Raw genomic sequence first — 24,493 nt, 5'->3', positions numbered from 1 at the left:
CCAGTACGTTAGGTGTAAGCGTGACGGCGCGACCCCAAGTCGAAGGCGCCATAGCATCCCGTTTCTCTCCAATCGGGAAGGAATAACAACGGTGCATGGTAAAGCGCATGCGTACCGTTGCTCTTGCTCCCGCGCCGCCTGAAGCGATAGTATGTGATACACCTGATTCTCACGGTCATCATGGTGCATCGTTAACGATGCATATGCTGCACGTCAGTTGAATTCTGGGTGACAAGCGCATGAGCCTCTTCGTTTCTGGTTATCTCAATGTTGGCGGGAATCCATTCAATCTGATTATAGGTCTCACTGCTTTCAATTTCTCTAGCCACTTTGTGTTAATATAAATTGACTTTCTTCAGTTTAGTCAGCACTTTTGACGAGTCTGTGTAGATGCGTAATTGACGGCGATCATCATGTGTTCCTCATCAAGTGCACCAAAAATTTCGTACAGCTCTGCTACCCTCTGTGTATCATTCGGCCGTCGCGAGCGTGTGCGGGTGCCATGTTCTCCAGTTGAGTCGCTCCAAGTTGCGATTGAAGCGTCAGTCCTGTGAAGATGACTTGGCTAGGACTCTTGGTCGTCGCTTGTAGGCTCCATCTGAGATCTTCGAACGGTAGCTCGTTGGCGTGACTCATCGTGCGACTTCCTGCGCCGTAGAGTTCTTGCATACCATGGTGGAGGTTGCTGCTACGAGGCAGTCTCATCGGGCATTCAGTGCGGCAAATGCTTTGTTAACGTCTTCTTTGAGGAGAGTGACATATGTAAGGTCTCCAGGTGCAGTGGTATCACACACGTGATATGAAGCAAAGAAAATATGCACCTGTGGTTCACATATGATGAGAGCAGTCCGTACGAATTCTAAATGAAGCCATATGGGGCTTGTGGTGAAGCCAACTTTCATTTTTCTGTCTGGTGTTTGTCCCCTACCACTGAATATGTTTCCGCATTTCTTTCTTTTCATTGATTACGCTTATTATTCTCAATGTTTTATGTACATTTAGACAGAAAATAAACATTTTTTTTTTTTTATGCCTGGCTGCTCTCACTCAAGCAACCGCTGTATTCGGGCCTCGGGCAAAGCATGAGCGAATGATGATGATGATGATCTGGGATTTTTATGGCGCAGCAGCCGTGCAGACTATAATGCGCGAAGCACATGTTTTTAAAAGCATGAGCGAAGCGCCAACGTATAAACTTTTGGTTTCAGTATTGATGAAAAAGACTTGTTCATCAATATAAAATTTGAAAGCCACAAATACACACTATGGCATTTAAATGTTCATTTTAAATAGTGTTAAATGTATTTGTCTTGTCAAAAAAGAAATATAAACTATCACCAAAACAAATGTTTTGAATTCGTGGCATCTGGCAACGCTGCACACACAACACCGCGTCGCGTTCGCTTTGCAGTGCAGGCTATGCTGTCCGCGTTTTGTCTACCGGCCAAACTTTTCACGCTTTGCCGACGGTTTAGTGTCTATTTGTCGACCATCGTTGGAGCTTAGCTCAAAATGTCGTACTCCGTGAGCGATGTCTTCCTTTCATTTCAAGAACACTTGGACAGCGAGCAAGACTTTCGCGAGGCGAGTACTTTGACAACTGGCCCTGTCATAACGTGTACCTTCACGTACCGTTTTCGCGTTCCTGGAATGTTTGTCGAGGTGTTCTTGTTTGAGTAATTTAGACAATCAATTTTCGGATGTTCTAGACAGTGCAGTAACTTTGTATTTGAAATACTTCCTGTCATGTATAGTTATATGTTTGGTTTCGCGAACGCTACACCAGCGTTCGAAAACGTGCGCCTTGTCGCCGTCTGGTAGTGTAGTAAGCGGTCAGTGTGCCTGTGACTGTTAAAACTTGCTGCACCTTCCTGTTTAAGCTTTGACCTTGAGCGTAGTCTAATTTGTTTCTCTTAAAGTGGTCTGCTGAGCGCCAAAGGCTTGCATATTTTCCGAGCATTAATGTTGCGTTCCTTTACAGGATGAAATATGCGACAAAAGGTATCTGTGCAGATTTCGATGTGTGCGGAAGTCTTCGATCCTGAATGTGCCACCTAAAGACTTTTAGCAACGCCGCTGTCACAGAGAGAGAAAAAGAAAATGAAAAAGAGACGAGTCATCACCCCCCAGTTATTTGCAAATTTTCTGCATCAGTAATGTCGCGTGCGATTTTGCATTCGTACTTTTTTGTATAAGAGAACCACTGCCTCCGAGCCACAGACCTCTGCAGTGTTTTGGTAACAGGCTATTAGTATTACATTAGCTGCTCTGGTGTCAGTGCACACCTGCTTTATCCGCCTCCTTTCTGTTACTTATTGTTGTACACAGGTGTTTAAGGGTGCTCGTTTTAATCGGCTGGCGCAGGACAGGGGTAATTGGAAATAGCGGGGAGAGGCTTTCGTCCTGCAGCGGACATAAGATAGGCTGATGATGGTGATGTGTGTGCCAGCATATAGTACTGCACATGGGATTATGCCCATTGTTCATATTTACCGAGTTCTGCAGAATTTATAGGATTGAAATGACACTCCCTATGGAGTTAGACATCCACTTGACCACAGTGCAGAATGAGTTCCAGGGGTGCACTGGCTGTGCAGGCTGCAAGTAAAACAAGCTCAAGCAGGAACACTGTACAACATCTTGATTACTAAAGCAGTGATATGTTTAGTTACCAATTGTATGAACTTCAGCTCTCATTGGTTTCCAACCAACCTTGGCCACTAGTGATGAGCTTTTTCCATCTGGTGCTGTTGTGCATTAAATAGAGTTAAATTTATTTAGTTTAAACCGATAAACATATGCCATTTCTTTCTATGAATTCGGTTTTAATGAAACAGAGTCAATTAAAGCAAATTTACCAGAGAGCTAAGACAGCAATTGCATAGCAGCTGTCTACCTGTGTGTCCTCTGATGTAAGTAGCCAGGCGAGATCAAGGCCAAGCATTAGTCTGCTGCCCCAGCAATCTTTACTTTTTGTGCCTGTTTTGCACACTGCTGCAACAAAAACGTGAAGTGGGTATGGGGGGATCCTGGACCTTCGCAGTCCTCACATTTCTACCATTGCGATAGGTAAAATGGACAAGTTCACCGATGCTAAGGCAGGGTCTTATCCACCTAGCCGTTCTTTCAGTATTATTTGTCAGAACTCAATACCCATGTGAGATTACAAATAGACTCATTCTATTTGTGTTCAAATAGCAAATGCTATCACTTATAATTCCTGCATAATCACATCGCCACATTGCATCGTACCTTCGACAAACTGCTTCTAGAAAATGTTATTTTACATGCTAGATGCAATTGCAGTTGAGCAGTATATACAGCACAATGTTAGTTAAGGAGGCATTCACCAAAAAGAAAAAGAACAATGGAACTAAACCTTATCAACCAAAAAAAGCATGGTGGGAGTTCATCATCATCAGCCTGTTTTATGTCCACTGCAGTATGAAGGCATCTCCCTGCAATCTCCAATTACCCCTGTCCTGCGCCAACTGATTCCAACTAGCACCCACAAATTTCCTCATTTCATTGCTCCACCTTGTCCTCTGCCATCCTTGACTGCGTTTCCCCTTTCTTGGTACCCTTCTGTAACCTCAATGGTCTAACGGTTATCTAATCGGCGTGTTGCATGACCTGCCCAGCTCCATTTTTTCTCTTAATGTCAATTAGAATATCGGCTATACCCGTTTGCTCTCTGATCCAAACCGCTCTCTCCACTCTCCGTCTCTTGACGTTATGCATAGCAATCTTCGTTCCATTGCTCTTTGCATGGTGAAAGTTCACCTAGAAAGATATATTTACTGAAATAGACAAACCTTTAGGTTGAAATAATATATATATATATATATATATATATATATATATATATATATATATATATATATATATATATATATATATATATATATATATATATATGTGTGTGTGTGTGTGTTGAAATTTGGAAAAAACTGAGAAGGCTGAGCCCTAGCTTTAAGTACAGTTCTGTTGATTTTCTTTGTGAGTTTTGTGCATAGGGCTTTCTTCGGCCGATTTCTTTCTTTTTTTTTTATTTGGGAGACTTTGAAAACAATATAAATGAAGTGCTATTGGTGATGTGAGGTTTGTATGGTATGCCATACCCTTTCGGACTAATAACCACTTGTAGTTGAGGGATGTACTATGTGACACTTGCAATTTCGATTCCATATCTGCTGCTATGGTTGAGAGTTGTGCCAGATAACACACGTAAGGTTAGGTTATAAATATATGTACCATTTGCATAAATTGAAATGCAAACAGGAAATATGAACTAATCACATGAGCTGTTTCATGCCACCGCAGTTGAGTGCCATGTGCAACCGTTCCATAGGTGGTCTTATAGCATTTTGTGGACCTATAGATTTGTGGCTCTGAAATGCCAGCATTTCAGAGCCCAAATTCAGCTATTTTTACACATCCAGGCGAAGCTGGAAACACAACAGCACATTCTAGTTGTTTTCTACTTTTTTTTCAGTTTAGTTTATGCTAATTGTATATGGATAAGCAAAAAAATAGATGAGGAGGACAGCTGTAGCAGAACTGAAAGAGCACCACATGCATCATACGGTGCCTCTGGGCTCTGCTCTTAACTGTGAAAAGTTGTTTTTATTTCTGCTTTCGTACCCTCCTTTATCAAAATTATGAAGTTTATTGCAGGTACAGCAGTCATTCATAATTAATCGTACAGTTCAATAAAAAAGTGGGTAACTGGTAATTTTTTTCTTAGACTCATATAGTTATGAAAAACGAAGCCCTTCCCTAGTTCCTTCAGTGCTCTGGTAAGTGTCATATATGTCAAGGCCTGACCCCTATGCAACAAAAAAGAAACTAGTGAAATGGTTGTAGCGTGTTTGTCTGTGTCTGATGCACATCAAAGGTACACATCAACTGTGTATCTTTGGCAGAGATTGTGTCAACATGGAGTCGTACTTGCAGGAAATCCGCCTGGCAGTGCGTGACCTAGAGCAGACAGCTCGTGGAATTCTCACACTGCTGCAGGCCATCCACCAGCAGGCTGGAATTAACACCAGTGAGTTTTCATTCCTAATGCATGCATTGAATTCAGCTTAGGATTAATGCCAGCTAAAATCGAAACCATGCCAACTAATTTAAGTTAAGAACCTACAGAAGTAAGGTACTTCACATGTGGTATGTTACATGTGGCGTGCATTCCACCGTATGAAGCAATAAAACGACGGACACCGACCAAAAGAAGTACTAAAAAAGGATTAAATCTGAATAACATTTCGGCTTCCCTACGAAAGCCTTGTTCTTATTAACCCTCGACTTCATACCACCGTATGTGTGTTTAAATGAACGTTTACACCTGTTTGTCCAGGAGGATCCATCATAGCCAGCAAGTATTGTGTCTTGTCATAGTCTTCCTTGTGTGAATATCTATTGATGTGTTTCAGTCACATTGGAAGAGAGGCTCAGGCAGAGCAAATGCCAACCTGTGTTCCCAAGCTAAACTCTCTTGTGGCTGCCAACACCACCTCTACCACCAACGGTGGAAAAGAGTTATAGTCAATATGCAGTGAAAAGTTTTTAACCCTTATGCAGTACTTGCTTACAGGTACCAGTAGGCTAATTGGTTAGTCCCAATATAGCCAGCCAAAGGCATTTCAAAAATAATCTCTAAAGCGCAGAAAGCAAAGCCAGCAGGGATCACATATGTCCTCCTCTTTATACTGGGTTTTCTGTGCTGTGCAGTGAGTTATGCTATACTACCAACAAATCAAAGTGCCAACCTTTATGCAAATTAAAAAATATAGGCACACAAAATAAAGGCAGACTACTTAGCATTGAACAGCAAGCATTTTCAGTTTTCACTTCATTGTGAGTACACGCCTGAAGAATTACACACATGGAAAAACAAACTCGCGCCATCTGTTTGCGTTTCTTTGAAGAGGTGATTGTTGACTAGGAGACGACGGTGTGCTGATGTGCTTTATGCCAGAAGTGTGTTGAATTAGATGGTAAAACTTGGATGCAATTGTGAAACAACACACTCTGATGAAGTTTCTATCGAACTAACGGCTAAAACAAACTGTAATTAATGCCCGACTTCAAGCTCAGTGTAGTGATTAGAGGGCAAGCTGCAGCACAATATATGAGAGGTGCAAACAGTTTCAAGATAACTGGATGTCTGTAGAAGATAATACCAGGAAAGGCAGCTCTGCAGCCACCGCTGTAGTTCCCCAGAACATCCTGAAAGTCGAGGGTCTGAAACCACCAAATGATGTTTTGTCAATTTGCCGGACGCATCTTTCCTGGGGCACTCAGTTTGATCATTCATGAAGGCCTCGTGTTTTTCAATATCAGTACGTGCAATATAGACAACTCGATACCTTCAATCAGGACAGGAAGCTGAAACGTCACATAGAGCTCAGTGCTTTTGCCAAGGTAAGGCAAGTTTTCTTGCTGGATTGTCACCTGCATTGATTCCTTAGTGCATCACCCCACAACATGATAGAAAGAGGCCTTGAAACACTAGCGATGTATGGACTCCTCATCATCAAAAAACTTTTGAGCAACTTATTCAGCAGGGAAACTCATGACAAGAATTTTTTTTGAATAAATGTGGTATAATTCATTTCAAATCCCTCCCTACTGGTGAAACCATCAACAGTAAGTACTATCATTAGCTTCTGCGATGTGTTAGCAATGCACTCGGAAAGGAACAGCCTAGCTCATTCACCATGGACATTCTGTACCTCCAGGAAGATCTACACCTGCATACACCTCAACACACTATGTAAACTCTGTAGAATTTAGGAGGTACCGTATAATGTGGAATATACGTCGACCCCCTTACATTGAAGCAAAGAAGTCAAAAATTATAAGGCACAAAACTTCGTTTTATTTAGTGGTGCCGCCAGACTCATCACCTGCTCGTTCGTTTGAGCTGTCTGAACTCTCGTCCGAAGACGACTGCTTTTCACTGGCTGCATCCCACAACGTCATCCTCAGTGCCGTCCAAGGAGTTGCCAATGCAACACTTCTTGAATGCCCGCACCACCATATCGTCGGGCAGCGAGCGCCAAGCCTGCGACACCCGTGTGGCCACAGTGGCCTTCACCCAAAAAGTCACGTTCTTGTGACGCCTGCGGCAGAAAAGATGTTCCACATCTGCCGCCAAGGTTTGTGAGTGGTGGCACTGGCTAACACTCCCAGGGTTCTACTAAAAAACATAAATACCCAAGAAAGTGGATGGGCAAATGGCGCCGTGGTAGTTCAATTGGTAGAGCATCGCACACGTAATGCGAAGGTTGTGGGATCGTTCGCCACTTGCGGCAAGTTGTTTTTTCATCCACTTTCATTTCCATTAATTTATAGTTTCTTTATTTCATATATTAAGCACAAGTAATTTCCCATATGTTGCGCTTGATGTCAGTGTTTGTTGGCTTCTTATGATTATACAGTTGCAATGTCACTCCAAGTAACTATGATCTCTTTGAACTACTGAAAGGGTTCCTGGGAATCAACACTTCAGCAGCGATGATAAGCTCAACCTCATGGCTGTGACACTACGAGAAATCTGTCTATGCTGCTGGCATCTATTGGTGCTGAAATGCTGTGATAACTAGATCAGTTCTAATGTGGATTATCTTGAGAAATGAGGCATGCTGTACTTCTAACCATGTCTTGTAATCCTGAAAAGGAGCTGGGAATTGATTTGAGCACCCCTTGTGTCTAGGAGTGCACTGCTGTAACAAGGTAACTGAATTCATACAGTAGAAGATAGTAGAATACCTTACTGCTATCCAAAGCTCCTCTGCCCTTTTGATGGACGTTATATCTGTTTCTGAGCATGTATTCAACTTTCTCTTGAAAAGATATATATATCACATCACATCACCTTATTTCCTTAAAAACCGCTCCAGGGGGTATATGTACACATTTTATTAAAACAAGGCTGCTGTACCTTAAAGCACCCTTAAACCCCATCATAATCTTGGATTACTAAAAGAGCAGAGGAATATTTGCGCTCGTTTAAGATGTGTTACCAACTAACCCAACAGCTAGTTCTTTTGGACCATCCATCATCTCTGTATATTGTGTAACACTGCACTTGTTATGCTGTGTGTCAATGTTGTCTGTATGGATGACTCATGACTTCTCTGCCCACAGTCCCTGAGGTGTGCAAGAAGAGTAAGGCACAGTTTGCCACCATTCGGGAGCAGTACCAGGTGCTGAAGTCCAAGGTGCCTGAGGGGCAGTACTATAGGTCAGTCATGACACTCTCATGAAGTCAGTTCTGTCAGACCAACACTTGGAGCAGCAGAAGTAAAAAACTGAAAAAAAAACATGCTCAAAAGAATCAATGACAATTCTGTAAACATGTGTCTGTGGTGTTTAGCAGTACAAATGTAAAAAATCAAAAAGAAATGCTGAGGAAGGCACTAATTTTATAGCTACCTAAACACTTGAATGGCACAAGCAGTAAACTCTTGTCTGGTGTTCTTTCTAGTTTGGTCTTAGTCATTATAGCTTGTACAGTTAAGCCCACTTACAACGATTTGAGTTATATAATTTTTCATTTTATTTACCTACCTTAAAGACCCGACAAGGAAGTATTAGAAGCATAAAAGCTCCCAAGATTGCATCAACAGGCAATCAGCAGAAAAAGATGATGGGCATATGATGGCGACAATATTGTGAGGAAGGCTGTTCCAGTCCTTGGTTGCACGAGGAATCATGCAATCTGAATATCGCTTCGTGATGCGCAAGAACAAAAAGGCAGGCCGCTTTTATCTTCTTCCTGAAATACATAAAGTTCCGATCGAAGAAATATTTACAGCAGAAATACCGTGTGGGCCTATTGTGTCTAATAACAACACACCTACTGGGTCACTATCTAAATCCTTAAATCACCACCTGTCGAACATCTCCACCACCCTCCCATCTTTCGTTCAAGACACGCCGCCGCACTTCCTTCGAATTATCGACGGCATCAACGCCAACGAAATCATTTCCGACCGCGCTATTCTTGTCACTTAGGATGTGTCTGTCCTTTACACCAACGTACCCATGAGTGAAGGAATTGAAGCCATTTTTAAATCCCTCGCAATCAATCCCCAAGCACACACTCCTGAAGTTTACCTGTTGCTCCTTAGGTTAGTTTTCACGCTCAACTATTTCGAATTCGATTCTATTCACTACCTGCAAACTTTCGGCACTAGCATGGGTACACCATTCGCTCCCACATATGTGAACATTTTCATGGGACAGCTTGAAGCAGACCTGTTGAAATCCTACCCTTTAAAACCCCACACCTATCTTCGTTACGTTGACAACATACTTATAATATGGGAACACGGCACAAGCGCGATAACCGACTTAATTAGTCATTTCAATCACTTTCACCCACGTATTACATTTACTGCTCACCACTCTCCTAGTCGGACCAACTTCCTGGACACGACGGTCTACATAGAAAAGGGAAAACTGAGAATGGCACTTTACCGGAAGCCTACGGATAGCCAGCAATATTTAGACTACAACAGTCATCACCCGCGACACTGCAAGCAAGGAATTTTTTTCGGACATGCGAAACGAACAAGAAGAATCTGCACCGAAGACCACGATTATATCCACCACCTAAATTACCTTAAAACAATGCTAGCAAAAAGGAATTATTCCCAAGTTGCTCTCGATGGAGCTTATGATGCCGCGTCAAGGTTGGAGAGACAAGTCGGAATTGGCAAAGAAACAGCCCACACTAGAATCTGACAGACTGCTGGCCTTTATAACAATATATTCTAATGCACTCCCAAACATAAACAACATCCTACGAAAATACCCCCCAATATTATCAAGTAACGAGCATCTGAGAAAAATGTTTCAGGGTGTACCTAGGGTTACCTATCGCCACAACAGGAACTTTAAGATGTGTTAGTGCACGCAAAAGTCAGCCTACAGCATTCCCCCGTAATAAAAGCATGTTGTCGCCCCAGGTGCAGAACCTACAGGCACCTCCAAAGTGACATTAAATTTAAAAGCACCGCAAATAGTTATACACACCAAGTCAAATCTAGCTTCACTTGTACAAGTTCGGATGGGATTTATATGCTTGAATGTGAATATGCTTGATATACGGCTTCTGTAAGAAGCCGTATATCAGTGAAACACGACAATCAATGAACGTCGGATTAAATGGACATCGCGCGGACACAGCTAAATGGCTTCCCAATGCCGTCGCCGAGCATTTCAACCAACCGGGTCATAGCTTTGATGAACTTAAACTCTACATCTTGCAGTCGAATTTCCATTCTGAACGAAAAAGAATATACAGAGAATCATGCCTTATCCATAAGTTCAAGACCTTGCAACCAGTAGGCATAAACGTTTCAAAGGGAGCTTTAGAATCTATTCGTTATGCTAAATTTCAAGCTATAGACAACAACACTTAGTTTGGTTTCTTAGCGTTATCTTTTTTCTTTTCTTTCCCTTTTTTCTTTTTTCCAGCCAGCATGTCAAACGCCGTTGACATGCCGGCTAACACTCGGGCATTGACACGTGATTGGCAGACGGCCGGGTCGTTGGCCTTGTGCACAACACTCCTTTATTCTCAATTCGACACGCTAACACGCCTTCGCTCATTGCCATACCCTCCCGCCTTGCACCCTCTCCCCTTTAGAAGAACCCCAGCTATATATACTGTGGCGAGGAAAGCATATGTCACCTTGAAGAAAAGTCCACTTGTCAAAACATTGGCCACTGCGAGTGACGTTTTTCATAACTGCAGAAGTGGTAAAGACACTTTGGATGGAGGTTACCGTGCATTGTATCAAAAACCATTTTCGCAAGGCTGTATTCATCTGTGCAGCAGAAGAGTCTGGAAGTGTCAAGCTCAGAAGCAATGACAACTAGCTTGTGGATTTATGACAGCACATCATTGCAGTGCAGTCGAGTGCTGCTGACACGGGACGACAAAGTCGATGTCACAGAGTCATGCCTGGATGAGGGCGTTCTTCATGTAAAAGGCTTCGTCAGCATTGAATTTGATTAAGAAAGTGAGAAGACTGTGGAACCAATACCACCACCTATAAGCGCATCAACTGCAATAGAGTATACACCACGCCACTGAAACAGCTTGTCTGCAGTAACGCCCATTTGAACAATCAGGAAACTGTGGCTATTGAGTCAGCATTGAAGAAACAAAGCAAGTTTATAGATTACTTTAGAAAATAAATGTTTCTCCTATTTAGTCAGCTTGTTCTGCATGGCCACTTGTGAATGCTTGGGTATATCAAATACATCCTTCATGACCGTGACGTTTCTTGTAAGTGGGTTCAACTGTATACTTCTTTTCTGTTAGCTGCTTATACAGATTTTGTATAATACAGTAAAATCTGATTCATTAGCCCCTTGTTAATTTGGAAATTCAGGTTTATGCTTTGTTCTAAAAGAAGTGAGGGTGGTAGATTTCTTTAGTAATTAACAGCATGTTAAGCAGTATTTGTTACCTCACTTTTTGGTCCATTTGATAATTTGAAATTTAGCTACATCAATATTTTTTCTGGTCTCATGAAATCTGAATTAACAGGGTTTTGCTATACTGGTGTCAACTGCTTCTGCTTGCTGAGCCCTTCTAGTTTTGCTGTGCCTTTATCAGCTGGGTCAGCAAGCAATCCTGCCGAGCTCTACAGGCTTTTAATTTGTATTTATACAAACCTATCGGAGCAGAAAAATGGGACATTTCTTATAAATTATTGTGCACAGGAATGCTGGAATGAAACGTGAACTTGAGAAAACGAACTGGAAGGCAAATTTCGTTCGTTGTGCGAATATTCGAAATTTCGAATACAAATCGAATATTTTCCTTATTCGAAGCGTATTCGATTCGAGAAATGCATATTCGTAAATTCCCGAATATTCGAGGACAGCCGAATAATGGACGAAACGGCGAATATATTCGGACAGACTGTGAATAATTTAGCAATTAACGAATTATACGCTTGCTCCACATTCTCCTAAGAACATGTTTATTCACTGAGAGCTTCACATGATCCGCTCATTATCTGTATGCTCTGCATCAAGATGGCAAGTTGGGCCAGTTGGTTGGGATTCATAGTAGGGTTCGTTACAGCGCAACACAAAACAAGGACAAAAGAAGGTACAAAACGACGACACAGCGTTACAGCACTGTGATCTTAAGTGCTGTAGCGAACCTTACTATGAATGTGTACGCTCTGTTCCAGTCTATCTGCATCAGGCCCGTGAGACATGATCAGTTTCAATTTCTTTTTTACCAAGCTTTATTCCAGGGTTCTTTCATAAAAATATATGATGTACTTTCGGGCTTTGTAAGTATGCGCAATAAAGTATGCACCTAGAAAATGTTACCTGGACCAATGTTGTCATAGTGCATAGAGAGCCTTTACTTTCTGAACATGTTGAGCAGTCAATTTTCCTTCGCCATAATCTGTAACAAGCGTTTACCTGACAGAGCATTACCTTACATTACCTGAGTGCATTACCTAGAATGAGTGCCTCTTTAACCTGAAGCAGCCTCGTAAAATGCAATATTATTTTTAAAAGGGTAATAAAGCTATTGTTACCTCGTTTTGCAATATTTTAATAGTACACATATATTCGATATTCGATTCGATATTCGAAGACAGTTTTTCGCCTTATTCGTATTCGATTCGTATTCGAAAATTTCAATATTCGCACACCCCTACAAATTTCCCTTTTCATGTTCATCACTATGTATGTAAAGCTGGGGCGATTCAACCACAGAGTGAGTTATGGGTTCATAGCACTCTTAACACCTGGTTACGCCGTAATTGCATGTTTCTCTTTCATGTAATCAGGCATGAGAATTGTTTGCATTTCATTCCAGCATAATAGTACATGGGTAAAACAAAGGTAACTTTCACAGAATTTTCCAATCAAAGCTCAAAGAGTGGCTATCACACAAGTGCAGCTATGTCACATAACTACACTGGCTGTATAGTATTATGCAGAAGCTTGCCCCATCTACTTAGAGCTATCAAAGGCATTGCAGGACAGCCAGCATCATAGCATATCAGTACTGCTAGAAAGATTCTCTTCCAGTTTTTTATTATGTTTTGTCTTCATCCAGCACTGCACTTGTAGTCAATGCAGTACTTAAGTGGGTTGGTGATGCAGGTTCCATGACCACTGGAGGTTTGTGACTCAGAGGCTGTGCTTCCTTGTGGCCCTTACAATCTACCTGGAGGAAGAGCGTCTTGTACAACGGGAACAGGTGGCTGAGATGCTAGGCCGTGAGTGGAACTTTGCTGCCTCTTGCATGCAGAGCTTTGCACTGATTTCACATGAGAAGGATTACTGAGATGTTTTATTTAAGAAGATAGTAAGTGTTTGATTCTAAGCATGCACTCGAAAGTTAATTGATGGGGTATTTATGGAATAATGAGTGAAGTTGGCAGTAGTAGTTGAGAATATAACTTTAGATGACTATGAGAGTTGATTCGTTTAGCAATGTGGCATTTAAAATCAATTTCTGTTGTTTATTGGCAAAGCGAAAAAGTGCACAAAAAGAAATGCAGGCAAGGTTCCCCATAATGAAGTGTTCTGCTTGTGACCGTTAGTATGTACTAGAAAGAGCAGGCAAGTTACAGATTGATTAATGAGGCAAGCTTACATTTATGGGGCAAGCTTAGACTGAGCCCTTTTACTGTTTTTTTTTTCTTTCTTTACATTCCAAAACATTTGTGGGCAGGTATGAATGTATTAGAACAGCACTTAATCTGTGTTCCTCAAAATATCTGTTAACTTGTTTTTACTAAATGCAATTTAATAGAACCATTTATAGTCGAATCTCATTGATACGTTCCCCTTACTTATGTTTTCCTGGCGCCAACGTTCGCAATCGAGAACACAAAAATGACCCAATAGAGTTATTTTTTACCAGTTCATACGCTCCCAGGAAACACGATTTTTCGGCACCAATATTCAGTACATTGCCAAATTGCGATCATATGGTACGTTTTCCAGCCACTAGATCCCATGTAAACAAGAAAAGGCGTGAGGCGCATGCGTTCGAGAACAGTATGTAGCTGTCCACCGCCACAGCTTCACCGCAATACATGCCCGCCCGTCTTGCGTGAGAATGCCGGCAGGCACTCATTTTCTCATCTCAGTACCAGCAAATCTTGCTCCAAGGTCGTTGCACGTGGCATTCACATTTATCACCGCCAATCCTATTGTGATCAGCATATTTGCCTATCTGTTTCACAGTGCGTGGTGCCATAGGAAGTGTAGCACACGCATTTAATAGGCGGTGACCGAAACGTGCCGCCGTTCCCTGCTACAGACTGCAATCGTATACGGTTTCCGGCCTCTAGATCCCATGTGAACAAGAAAAGATGTGAGGCGCACGCGGTGGAGAACAGTATATCGCCACCTGTCTCACATGAACCGACGGCGCGCACAGTTTCTTATTATGGTACCAGCAAATCTCCACTAAAGTCGTCGCACACCACATTCGCAGCTATCGCCGCCAAAGCTATTGCAATAAACATCTTCAGCTATCTGTCTCAGCGTGTGGGACGTAATGCCATTGGAAACATACCACACAGCTTTTAATAGGCAATAATCCACACATGCTGCCCTTCCCTGCTACATGCAGAGTGAAGTGAGTGTCATGTTTCGCTCTGACGGCATCGTAGGCATTCCAGCACGTAGTGCCATCGGTAGTGTACTGCACGCTTTTAGTAGGCAATGATCTATACGTGCCACCGTTCCCTGCTGCAGACAGCACGATATAGACGTCACATTTAGCTTAGGCAGCATTGGGCGTCGACCACCAGCTCGATTTCGTTTCAGTTTCCTGTCGCCCTCTTAAAACACCGTGCAATAAGAAAACAAAACGCGTCTCGGGCCACCAGAGCACCACCCGCTTGACACGTGTCGGCATGTCATGCCGCAACGATCCACACAACACTTCCCATTATGTAGATGTCAACGATAGTTGAGGCTGTCAAATTTTTTAGTTTCTTCGGATCGTACGTTTTTCTGGTTAGTACGTTTTTTCATGTGATTGTTTTCCAAAACATATGAACGAAGTTCTACTGTATACATCTAAACATGCCTACCAATTTTAGATTCTTTAATTTAATGTCTTTGAAGATTAGCTACTAATGGTCTGAGTTGACCAGCTACTGCAAATAATGTTGAAGTTATTTTGTCAATACCCATGGGTACGATGGTTCACTATTTCTTTAGGAAACAAACCTCAGCTTTCACTACAGTATGTACATTCTATCATGGCTTTGAAGACCTTTTGCCATACCCTCTTTCTCTCTGCTTCCCAAGCAACATTCAAGACTGCACACTTTCTATACAAGGCTCTGAAGAATTATTTGTAAACACCCTCTTTGGGTGCAATAAAGGAGCCTCTCTGTATCATTTATGGCTCCTTTGTCTTCTTCAGGAGGGTGCACAATTTAAATAGTACATGGCACACTAACACAACACAGCCCTTGTATGGCCACCTTTGGCAGAATTTGGTCAGTTAGACCAGTTTCCTTGTTTTCACTGATGCTCAAGTTTACATTTAGGACCTTTTAATGGAGGTGTGCAAACACGAGCAGTTCTTGAGACCAAATCAAATACGAAATTAATAGTGCCAGACGCATGTTGAATGAAATATTGATTACATTTCTAATAGTTTTCAAATAATATACAGCCTTCTCACTAAATATTATTGTCATGGTTACTGAAGACCAGTGCAACAGTCCTGCTTCTCATGGAGTGACGAAGACCACAACAGTGTTGGTGGGACTGATCGCTCTAGTTCCCTTTCCCTTACGCCTGTGCTGCTTAGCTTCACAACTGCCTGCCAGGTACTGCTTTTTTTTAGGCGGCATGAAGAAGAACTGACAAGTTGGGACCTATGTAAACAGAAGCTACGTTACTTGTTTGGGAGATCAGTCGAGTGACAGTTGGCAGCCAGGTACGAACACGTCATGAGCTCAGACATCCACAGAGTGGTACATCGCATAAATCCAAGACATGTTATTCCTGTGCCGCAAAGTTGATAAAAACATGCTAGAGGTGGACAAAGTCAGGCATGTGTTAAGAGGCATAACTGATGATGCCTTCAACATACTCCTTTGTCAGAACTATTCTAAGGTTGACGCCATCATCACTGATTGTCAGTGATTCGAGCAAGCTAAAAGTAGGTGGATTACTCACCGCTTTGACCGGCGCCCTAGCTCTGTTTTGACTTCCTCGTGCGACGATCCAGTGACACTACATCTGCTCTCAACTCAACTTCAGACAACCTGACAAGGATTATCTGTAGGGAACTAGAAGCCATGGCTCCCACTGCTCACCAAGCAACCGTGTCTCTTATTCGAGCCATCGTGCATCAAGAGGTTGCAAATATGGGCGTCCTGCCTCTACGTACCACCAGTCACGCCCCCCAGTCTATGTTCACTGCCGGTCAACATTACGTCGCCCCCAGTCGTTCCTGCTGCCACTTTGCTCCTGCATTTTCCACCACGCTTCAGAAATCCTTCCGAGTGGCTCCATGCCTCACCGCACACAATGCCTGGGTGGCCTGAGCCCGGGCTGGCAACCTCGCAGGTCCTTTTTCCATTAAAGTTTTTTCCGTCCGTCCATGCCAGACATTACAATCTGCTTTTCTTGCTCTTGCATTGTGCAAATTTCCCACCACTGTTGTAGCCGATGTTATTCCCCACCAAGCTTTCACGATGACCGCCATCAGGACCGTGGACCATGCCGTTCATCCCCTCACTAACCCACTGCACACTGAAGTTGCCGCTCAACGTCCCTGCTCTCCACCCCCAGCTTGATCCGGACACATCTCGGGGAAACTAAGCAGTGTAGCTCCCTGAGGTGATGCCGCATCGGTGACCCGGACCGAAAATCTTCTGCCAACCCTTAATCCTAGATGCAGCTTGTTTCATGTTCTCGTCGATGGCCTGATCGTTACCACACTTATACACACTAGAGCTCACATATCCGTCAAGAGTTCTGCGGTCGACTGCCACCTCGAAAATGTGCTCACACCTGCTATGTCCCCTGCAGTTCATGTAGCTGATGGAAGCCAAACAGCTCTTCTCAGTACATGCACTGCCCGCATTACAGTTGCCGGCCACCACACTTCAAATCATGTCTGCGGCAAACTTGTGTTAGTTACTTGTGGCACTTTCTTTTTCAATTTTTTTCACATTTCTGGACAGATTAGTGTATATTACTTTTAGAGTTTTTACAATGTTTGAGAAATTTCTACACTGTGTTGAAACTTCAAATCCCTCTCAACATCCTTATTTTATCTGTTTATCTCTCATTAATGTTACATTTCTTCATTCGAATGTGTACAAATACAGTAAAACCTCGTTAAACCAAACCCGGTTAAACAGACAGTCAGCGGTCATTGAACATAATGCATTTTGTATCTGCATAAACCGTACCAGCTTATTGCATACGTATTGGGATATTGGTTAACATGTAGTGTTTCCCCTTTTTGTTGCGCAATCATGGTGCTGCGTCGTCCCCATGGGCGGCCCGGCATAACAACAAGCCTCAGAGATCAGAACATGGATGTTTGCGCATGAAGCCACATCAACATCAACATCATTTCAGTGCCGTGGCAGAGCATTATTATGGTGTCTAGATAGGGGAGGTGTGATGACCGGCCAGGAAAACCTGACCCCCGTTCGCGTGAATGCCGCGTGGCGGCGCTGTTGTCAGGGGCGCCGTCAGCACGCGCGGCCGTCCGCTGCGTGTTTAGAGGGAATGCTGTAGTGGAAACGCATTTGACTGAGTTTTAGAAATTTTAGCTAATACTGCGGTCCCTTAGACATCGCAAAGATGGTATTGCGCTACGGTTATCATGCGGTTTTCGAATACGGGGTAACACAACCGAGTTTTCTGCTGGCAGAAAGCGAGCACGCATTTTAGAAATCCCATATTAAAGCCACTAAATCAGCGGGGAGCTTATCTATCGTAGAATGCTCTTTGCACGATTTATATGCAATCGTGTTCTTTCTTCTCCGAGGTCAACGCGATAACTGCTAGGATCACCCGGAATGTTCATTCTCGCCACCCGTTTTTTTTTTTTTTTAGTTGTGGGCGTTATTACGTACGAAAGCGTTTAAGTTCGTTTACACCTAGCTGCCAAATCAGCATTAAACCATGACATACGTTGTAGTGCAACGTCCTGGAGTCATTTCATTCTCACTGCAATTCAAAAACCAGATAAACAAAAGCAACATGTTTCTGGACGAGCAAACTTTATTGCATACAGCAGAATGTACTTCCAATTCTGCTGCTTGTTTCACATCACGCAAGGCTTCGTTCTTTTGCCTTTTTTCTCATCCATTTCCTGGTTGAGGCTCTTCAAATGAAAGTGGATTCTGGTAAGGCAGCAAAACCTGACTACCGATTCTGTAAGCGCCAGGCAATGCTCCCCACAACCAATTTGTGGCACATTTGTACTCGCTTTCTTGAGTATGCTGAGGGCAGCTTTAGAATGCAGACGCGTTCTGCTAAATTCATGTGTTAGCCTGCTTTCAAGAGCTTGAATCAGACGATACAATGACTCCGACGGGTAGAGAAGCCCACCCAAGTCCCACTCTTTGGAGGCATCAGCTGGGAGTTCTTTTGGGACACAGTCCCTCGGCACAAGGCAGGCATCCCTGCATGCTGCACAGCTAGTTGAGAGCACACGCTTCCTGGCCACGTAGCCTGCAATGTAGTATACCAAGCGAGCATCGCTTCGTTTTTCAACATAGTCCACATGGTCCACGGCCACTTCAACAGCCTCCATGGGTAATACATCATCTTGTTTCTCATTTTCCAGGAGTGCCTCTTCCGCAGAAAGAAGGGAGATCCAGATGGCGACACGCTTCCACCTCTAGGGCTCTTTGCAAGACTGTAAAAGCTCAAGCACCTGCAAATGTTGAAATTACAGGAAGCAGTTCAGCAAAATTATTTTTACAGCCAAAGATATACAAGTACCTGATGATAAGGATGAACTGAGCCGGGGTGGGGTGATCATTTGCACCGCTTGCCTGCCGTACTATACCAAACGAGCGCTCAAGGCAGTCTTGGCTCAGGTGCGACGTCATCAGGTATCTGAAGCCGACCTTTTCGGTTAAGTACTTCAGGAGGGCCTTTGTGGAATGTATTGAAACACGTAGCGGTTTGTCGGCCCTTGGAATGGCACGCGCCCACTTCAAAAACAGTTCTTGGCAAGTCGACGCACGGAAAAGGGACACTTTTTCCGAACAAGATTTATAACCGGAATCGCACCCTGGCACGAAGCAACACCTCTGAGTTTTTTTTCTTTGAAGTTGAAGGCATCTTCGTCAGCTCACAGCAGTTATAAATAAGCAGCACACGCATCAATCTGCAGCAAAACACACCGTGAACATCCGGCGCCCAGGCGCTGTCTAGCCGGACTCGCTGCCTTCTCTGCGCAGTCTCCGCGGAAATGCACACGGCGCCCCGGGCCGCAGCGCTCTGTATTGCCCTAGCGGCAGTCACGCGCAAGGGGATCACCCCTCCCTATGGGAAGGGCGCCGCGGTCATCACACCTCCCCTATCTAGACACCCTAGCATTATGGCGTCTTGTAAGCTAGGACTCACGTCATGCCAAAGCTTGGATAAAAGACATTGAGTGCTCAGCGTAGAAGAAAAATTGGACAATGTTCATGCTATCGATGTGGCACGAAGTCAGTGCTAGCATTACGACAAGGATCTACCATTGACTACAGTGTAGAATGCAAAGAAGTTGTTCGGCAGCGTTGATGCGATCGTGAACAGATGTCGGCTACAAAGTTCGACTTTTCGCCATGGTTGCCTCTGTTAATGCCGAAGGGTCACCTAACGACAGTGATGAGAATGACAGGGAAAGTGACAGCACGGGCACTTCAGGCCCAAGAGTGACAGAAGCTGGGCGTTACGTCAGCCTCATGAATGCAATTGTTGCGACGAGAACAGTACCCCGCAATGAAAAAGGTGCCACACGACTTCAGCAGCGCTATCGTGCCCGTGCAGGGAGAATATGCAACGCCAACGAGGAATCTGCCATGCGAGTGTTTGTCGAGAAGAGGGGGCTGGCTGCAAAGTTGGCTCGCAGCTTCAGTAAGTTTAAGGCCACTGTCATCACTGCCAGGCCACTGCAGCATCAAATGAAAATAACAGGCTTTTGTTACGCGAAGTGAGTAAATACTGCATGTTTTTCCCTTTCATCGTAGTCTCTCTGAGTTCTGTTTCTGACAGGTAAGTAGGCTATCGATCTCATGCTATTTCGGTTAAGCAGTACTACCGTTCAGTACATACTTTTTCTGAGCTCCGGCCAACTACAGTTTAGTGAGGTTTCACTGTATAAATTTTGTGTGGGATTCCTCCCAGGCAGTCGGGCAAAAGTATACTGCTGACTTCATTGCATGAATGCTGTGTTTGAGCGTCACTTCTCGCCTATGCAGTGTGCATAGAGCAAGACAAGGGCTTCCACTTGGATCTGGATGACTACCTGAGTGGGCTGCTTATGCTGGCTGATGAACTGGTAAGTTCTCGATACACTGATGAGATCACTGTGCTGCTGTGCTGGAGCAAAGGTACTCAACTGGGCCTTTATTGTAAGGAGTGCAGGAGTCAAATGCACATCTGTCCTTTGAGACATCATTTCACCAAATAAGCATAATTTTTTATCAGCCAAAACTTTACAGGACAGAGCAGCTGACAAATTTTCTGAACTTCGACTTTTAATAGAGTAGACTTCCATTAATTCGCTACATGTCTCATACATTTCTATGGGTCAGAGATTATGTTATTTTGATTTTAAAATTGGCCCACAATGGATAATTCCAACTTGACTAGCCAGCACATGTGCCTGACCCCAATGGTGCCCCCTGCTGGTGCTCTAATGGCTACAGCCTCTTGTCTTGGCAGTGCTAGAGGACAGTGAATACGTTGAAGACATATCTCTTGCCAAAAACGCTGACTCTTGGCCTGCCTTCAGTGGATTTCAACATGATAGTGGCAGCTCATAGTGATTAGTATTTAGCCACTTTCAATGTACACATGTCTTCCATGAAAATTGGTCTGAAAATGCGTACGCATTACAATCAGATACGAAACCGGAACTGTGTTCAAGGCCTTAGCAGCAGTATACCGTCAGGGCCATTGTCATGACAAGATGATGACAAAAGTTTTCAGATAGCATGGCAACAATGTCGCACCGCTTTGAGGCTTTAATTATAAAAGCTTATTGAAAAAATAAGTTATTTTACATGATAAGCGAGTGGTAGCAGAATTGTGTCGCATGTTCTTTTGGCGCTCCAATGTCGCAGGTTAGCGTAGGCATGGGCCAACATCCTGTTCGTGATTGTAGTGGAGTGGTTCAAAAAATGAATATCAAATGCTAGCAGGGCAACATACAGACAGCATTAAAGAGCTGTTTGAGAATAACAACATTGAACATTAAGGGTAGATCTCAATTCCCTAAAGGTATTTATAATCGGAGGAATGCTACCTCTTTTTAATGCGAAAGCATTATATGCCTCAGCGCCTTCGTCACCACTGAGTGCTGGTACCAAAAATGGCCGACAGCGCATGAGGTAAAAACATGTTAATCTGAGCATTTTTTACGTCAGCTTTCTCAAGAAGGTTCCTGTACACAAAGTAAATCAATGGCTTTGAAAATTTAATTTGATAAATTTCAGTCTGGGTGGAAATCGAGCTCAGGCCACCAGAGTGCGAGATGAGCACGCTTCCCCGACTCCACGACGGCTCCACGGTTCTGGCTGAATAAAGGTTTGCCTAGCGCGTGCGTCATTGCACACATTACATCGCACCCAATGGGGAGAAGGTGGTGCCACGTCATGGGTGTATAAAATAGAAAGCATTAACGTGCCTGGAGACAAGGTCTCGACATCCTGTCGTGGGACACCTGAGCCCAGGTCGCCAAAAACCTGTCGGATAATTCAATAAAGTTGTTACCAGCCAATGTGCAATTGAATGCTGCTGAGCGGCCTTTCGAGTTATGAACTTACAGACCAGCGAGCACATTGAGACACTTAGCGTGTTTTGATTGGGCCTTACTGAGCCGCACTTAGAATGCAGGCGAGAGCTTGCACGAACAAGGAACGCATGGAAAAAAATTTCACTTTCATATTCCCACACATAAGCATTCTTAAGTGTCTCTGCAATTTTTTTTCTCATTTTTTTATTTTTGTAAAGTGGGTGCTTGTTGCATTTGTATGCACACTTTTTTACTGTGAAAGTAAAAAAAGAACTGAAAGAAAAACTGAGTGCGCTTTATATTCGTGGACATTTTAAAGCTATTTATAGACAACCAAATGAAGCACTGGTATATTTAGACTTGTGTTTTGCCTCTTATTACCGTATTTACTCGCATAATGATCGCCCTCGCATCATGATCGCACCCCTGAATTTTGTTGTCGAAATTCTTTTTTTTTTTTTCTTTCCCGTGTAATGATCGCACCCTGAACTTGTCGCAGCGATATGTCGTGTGCCAAGTCTAGCTAATGATGATCGCGCTTACCATCTGTCGAATGCTGCGTGAACGACTCTTGAAGACATACCAAGCAGTCTGCACACACCCAACATTTTTAAGCAGATGCCCAATTTCATTCCTTTCATCACTTTCTGCACTCCCATGAAAAAAAGAAATAAAGGTACAACCAAACTTGCCTTGGGTTTATTATTTGTAGGCTTCGTAATGGTTTTGACCAACAACAACAAAAAAGGTGCCTTTTGATTCTTCTCGTCTGCTCTCGTGAGCACGCAACAAATCGTGAGCGGCAACTATAGTGACCACGTTTACACTGATACGTTAGAAGTGTACCCTATTCATTCGCCAACGCTTGTACCGCACTAAGATTTTCACCCACCCTTAGCGGAAACTTGCCGTATTAGGATAGCAGTGAAGGCAAATTCCACAGTTTCCGCAGCATGCCAGCCATGTGTTGCTATGTCACTGGCAGCTAAGCGCGCCCATCTCTGTTTCTGTCCCCTCAAAGTGGGCGTAGCTACGTTATTGTCGCAAACTTGCCAATATTAACGATATTATTCATTACTGATATGGAAGAAACTGCTTCAATGGTCATAATATACTCACGAGAAGAAAAAGAATTGCGTTAGGCACATTCGGCTTGTTTCGCCGCCCCCTATTTTTGTTTTGGTGTCCCGCACGTACAGTGGCAGCCGCCTGCTTGTTGACCTGTTGTCATCCCACAGCAAATGCGGGATGAAAAAAAAAAATGTTTTTTTTCACAAATACGTGCGATCATTATGCGAGTTAATGTGGTATATTTTGGCTTGCCAGATAGTTTGGTAAATTTCATGAAGTCCTGTTAAGGTTGAATTTATTGAAGTCAACTGCAGCAGTGAAGCTCGCATGTAGGTCACGAGAGTGAGGGAGAACCAGGGGAGGGCATAGTGCGCCTCACATGCCTATGGCGGCTCTCGATGCATCTACTTTGTGGAAACGCGACGACGGAGTACGGTGGGGAAGAAATAGACACATGTGCTCCCATACAGGAAACACTCAGTTTGTGGCGCTTGTCTTGAACTTGATGTTTTGCCACTGACTATGTTTACACATTCCAATTAGGTAAACAGATAAGCAGTGGGCAGCTGTAAGGGGCATGTGTGTATAATTTTTTGCCATTGACGTACAGTGTTGCAGGGGGTAGAAAAAAACCAAGGACAGCTACTACTTTAAAAACAAGTATAGTGCATCAGAGTAGTATGTATGTAACATTATATTTTATCTGGTTAGCGTTTCCAATCTTAGAAAGGCTTAAACAGCGAGAATAATGTTGCAATTGGGTGGCTATGATATGTGAGCTTGTAATATGATTTCTATGTTTTTCCATAGAGCCGCTTCGCTGTCAACAGCGTGACAGCTGGAAACTACAGCTGGCCTCTGAAGATCTCTGCATTTGTGACTGAGATGAACTTGGGTTTCCGGCTTCTCAACTTGAAGAATGATAACCTGCGCAAGAAATTTGACGCACTAAAGTATGATCTCAAGAAGGTTGAAGAAGTTGTCTATGATCTCTCGATCCGAGGACTCAAGCCGTCAGGTGATGCTGACTTAATGCCCAAGAGTGGCTGAGTGTGTTCCATCTGATTCAGACCTGGCTACTGACTGCCTCATCTTGTTCGGCTATGTGTTTGCGATCACATTCTTGTTCATTCATTTAGTGGCGACGGAAGCCACTGAATAAAAGGGTGATCATTGCTGTTGATTGAATGTGAGTGTGCTGGCTTAAATAGAGAGGGCTGTGAGCCTTTGGAAACATCATCAGTAGTGTCTCAATCTTTATCATCATTGTCAATACCAAGTTATATTTATTTCGAACTCTTAATGTGTGATGCAGTTATTTCATGCAAGACCTGCGGGTAGCCAATGGTGAACGGAAAGTGCTGGGATTGTTTTCCATTGCTACTTAACATATTCTATGTGGGAGTT

At 43.4% G+C, this 24,493-nt stretch overlaps 2 protein-coding genes across 2 annotated transcripts in view; one reads left to right on the top strand and one right to left on the bottom strand.

The window, feature by feature from the left end:
• The window catches only part of LOC135902447 (cytochrome P450 4V2-like), a 160,504-nt gene that overhangs the window by 124,565 nt on the left and 11,446 nt on the right, over positions 1–24,493 (bottom strand). The gene's annotated exons all lie outside the window — the stretch shown is intronic.
• On the top strand, positions 1,371–24,274 carry trsn (translin). The gene is made up of 6 exons (XM_065432524.2): positions 1,371–1,584; positions 4,957–5,050; positions 8,155–8,251; positions 13,162–13,277; positions 20,478–20,557; positions 23,897–24,274. Exons 1-6 carry the CDS (start codon positions 1,513–1,515, stop codon positions 24,134–24,136), a joined length of 699 nt encoding a protein of 232 aa, XP_065288596.1. The 5' UTR covers positions 1,371–1,512; the 3' UTR covers positions 24,137–24,274.

The sequence above is a fragment of the Dermacentor albipictus genome, chromosome 4, assembly GCF_038994185.2.
Source record: "Dermacentor albipictus isolate Rhodes 1998 colony chromosome 4, USDA_Dalb.pri_finalv2, whole genome shotgun sequence".
Taxonomy (NCBI): Eukaryota; Metazoa; Arthropoda; class Arachnida; order Ixodida; family Ixodidae; genus Dermacentor; species Dermacentor albipictus.
The sequence above is the reverse complement of the archived record's forward strand: the minus strand, read 5'-3'. Positions and strand labels throughout refer to the sequence as shown.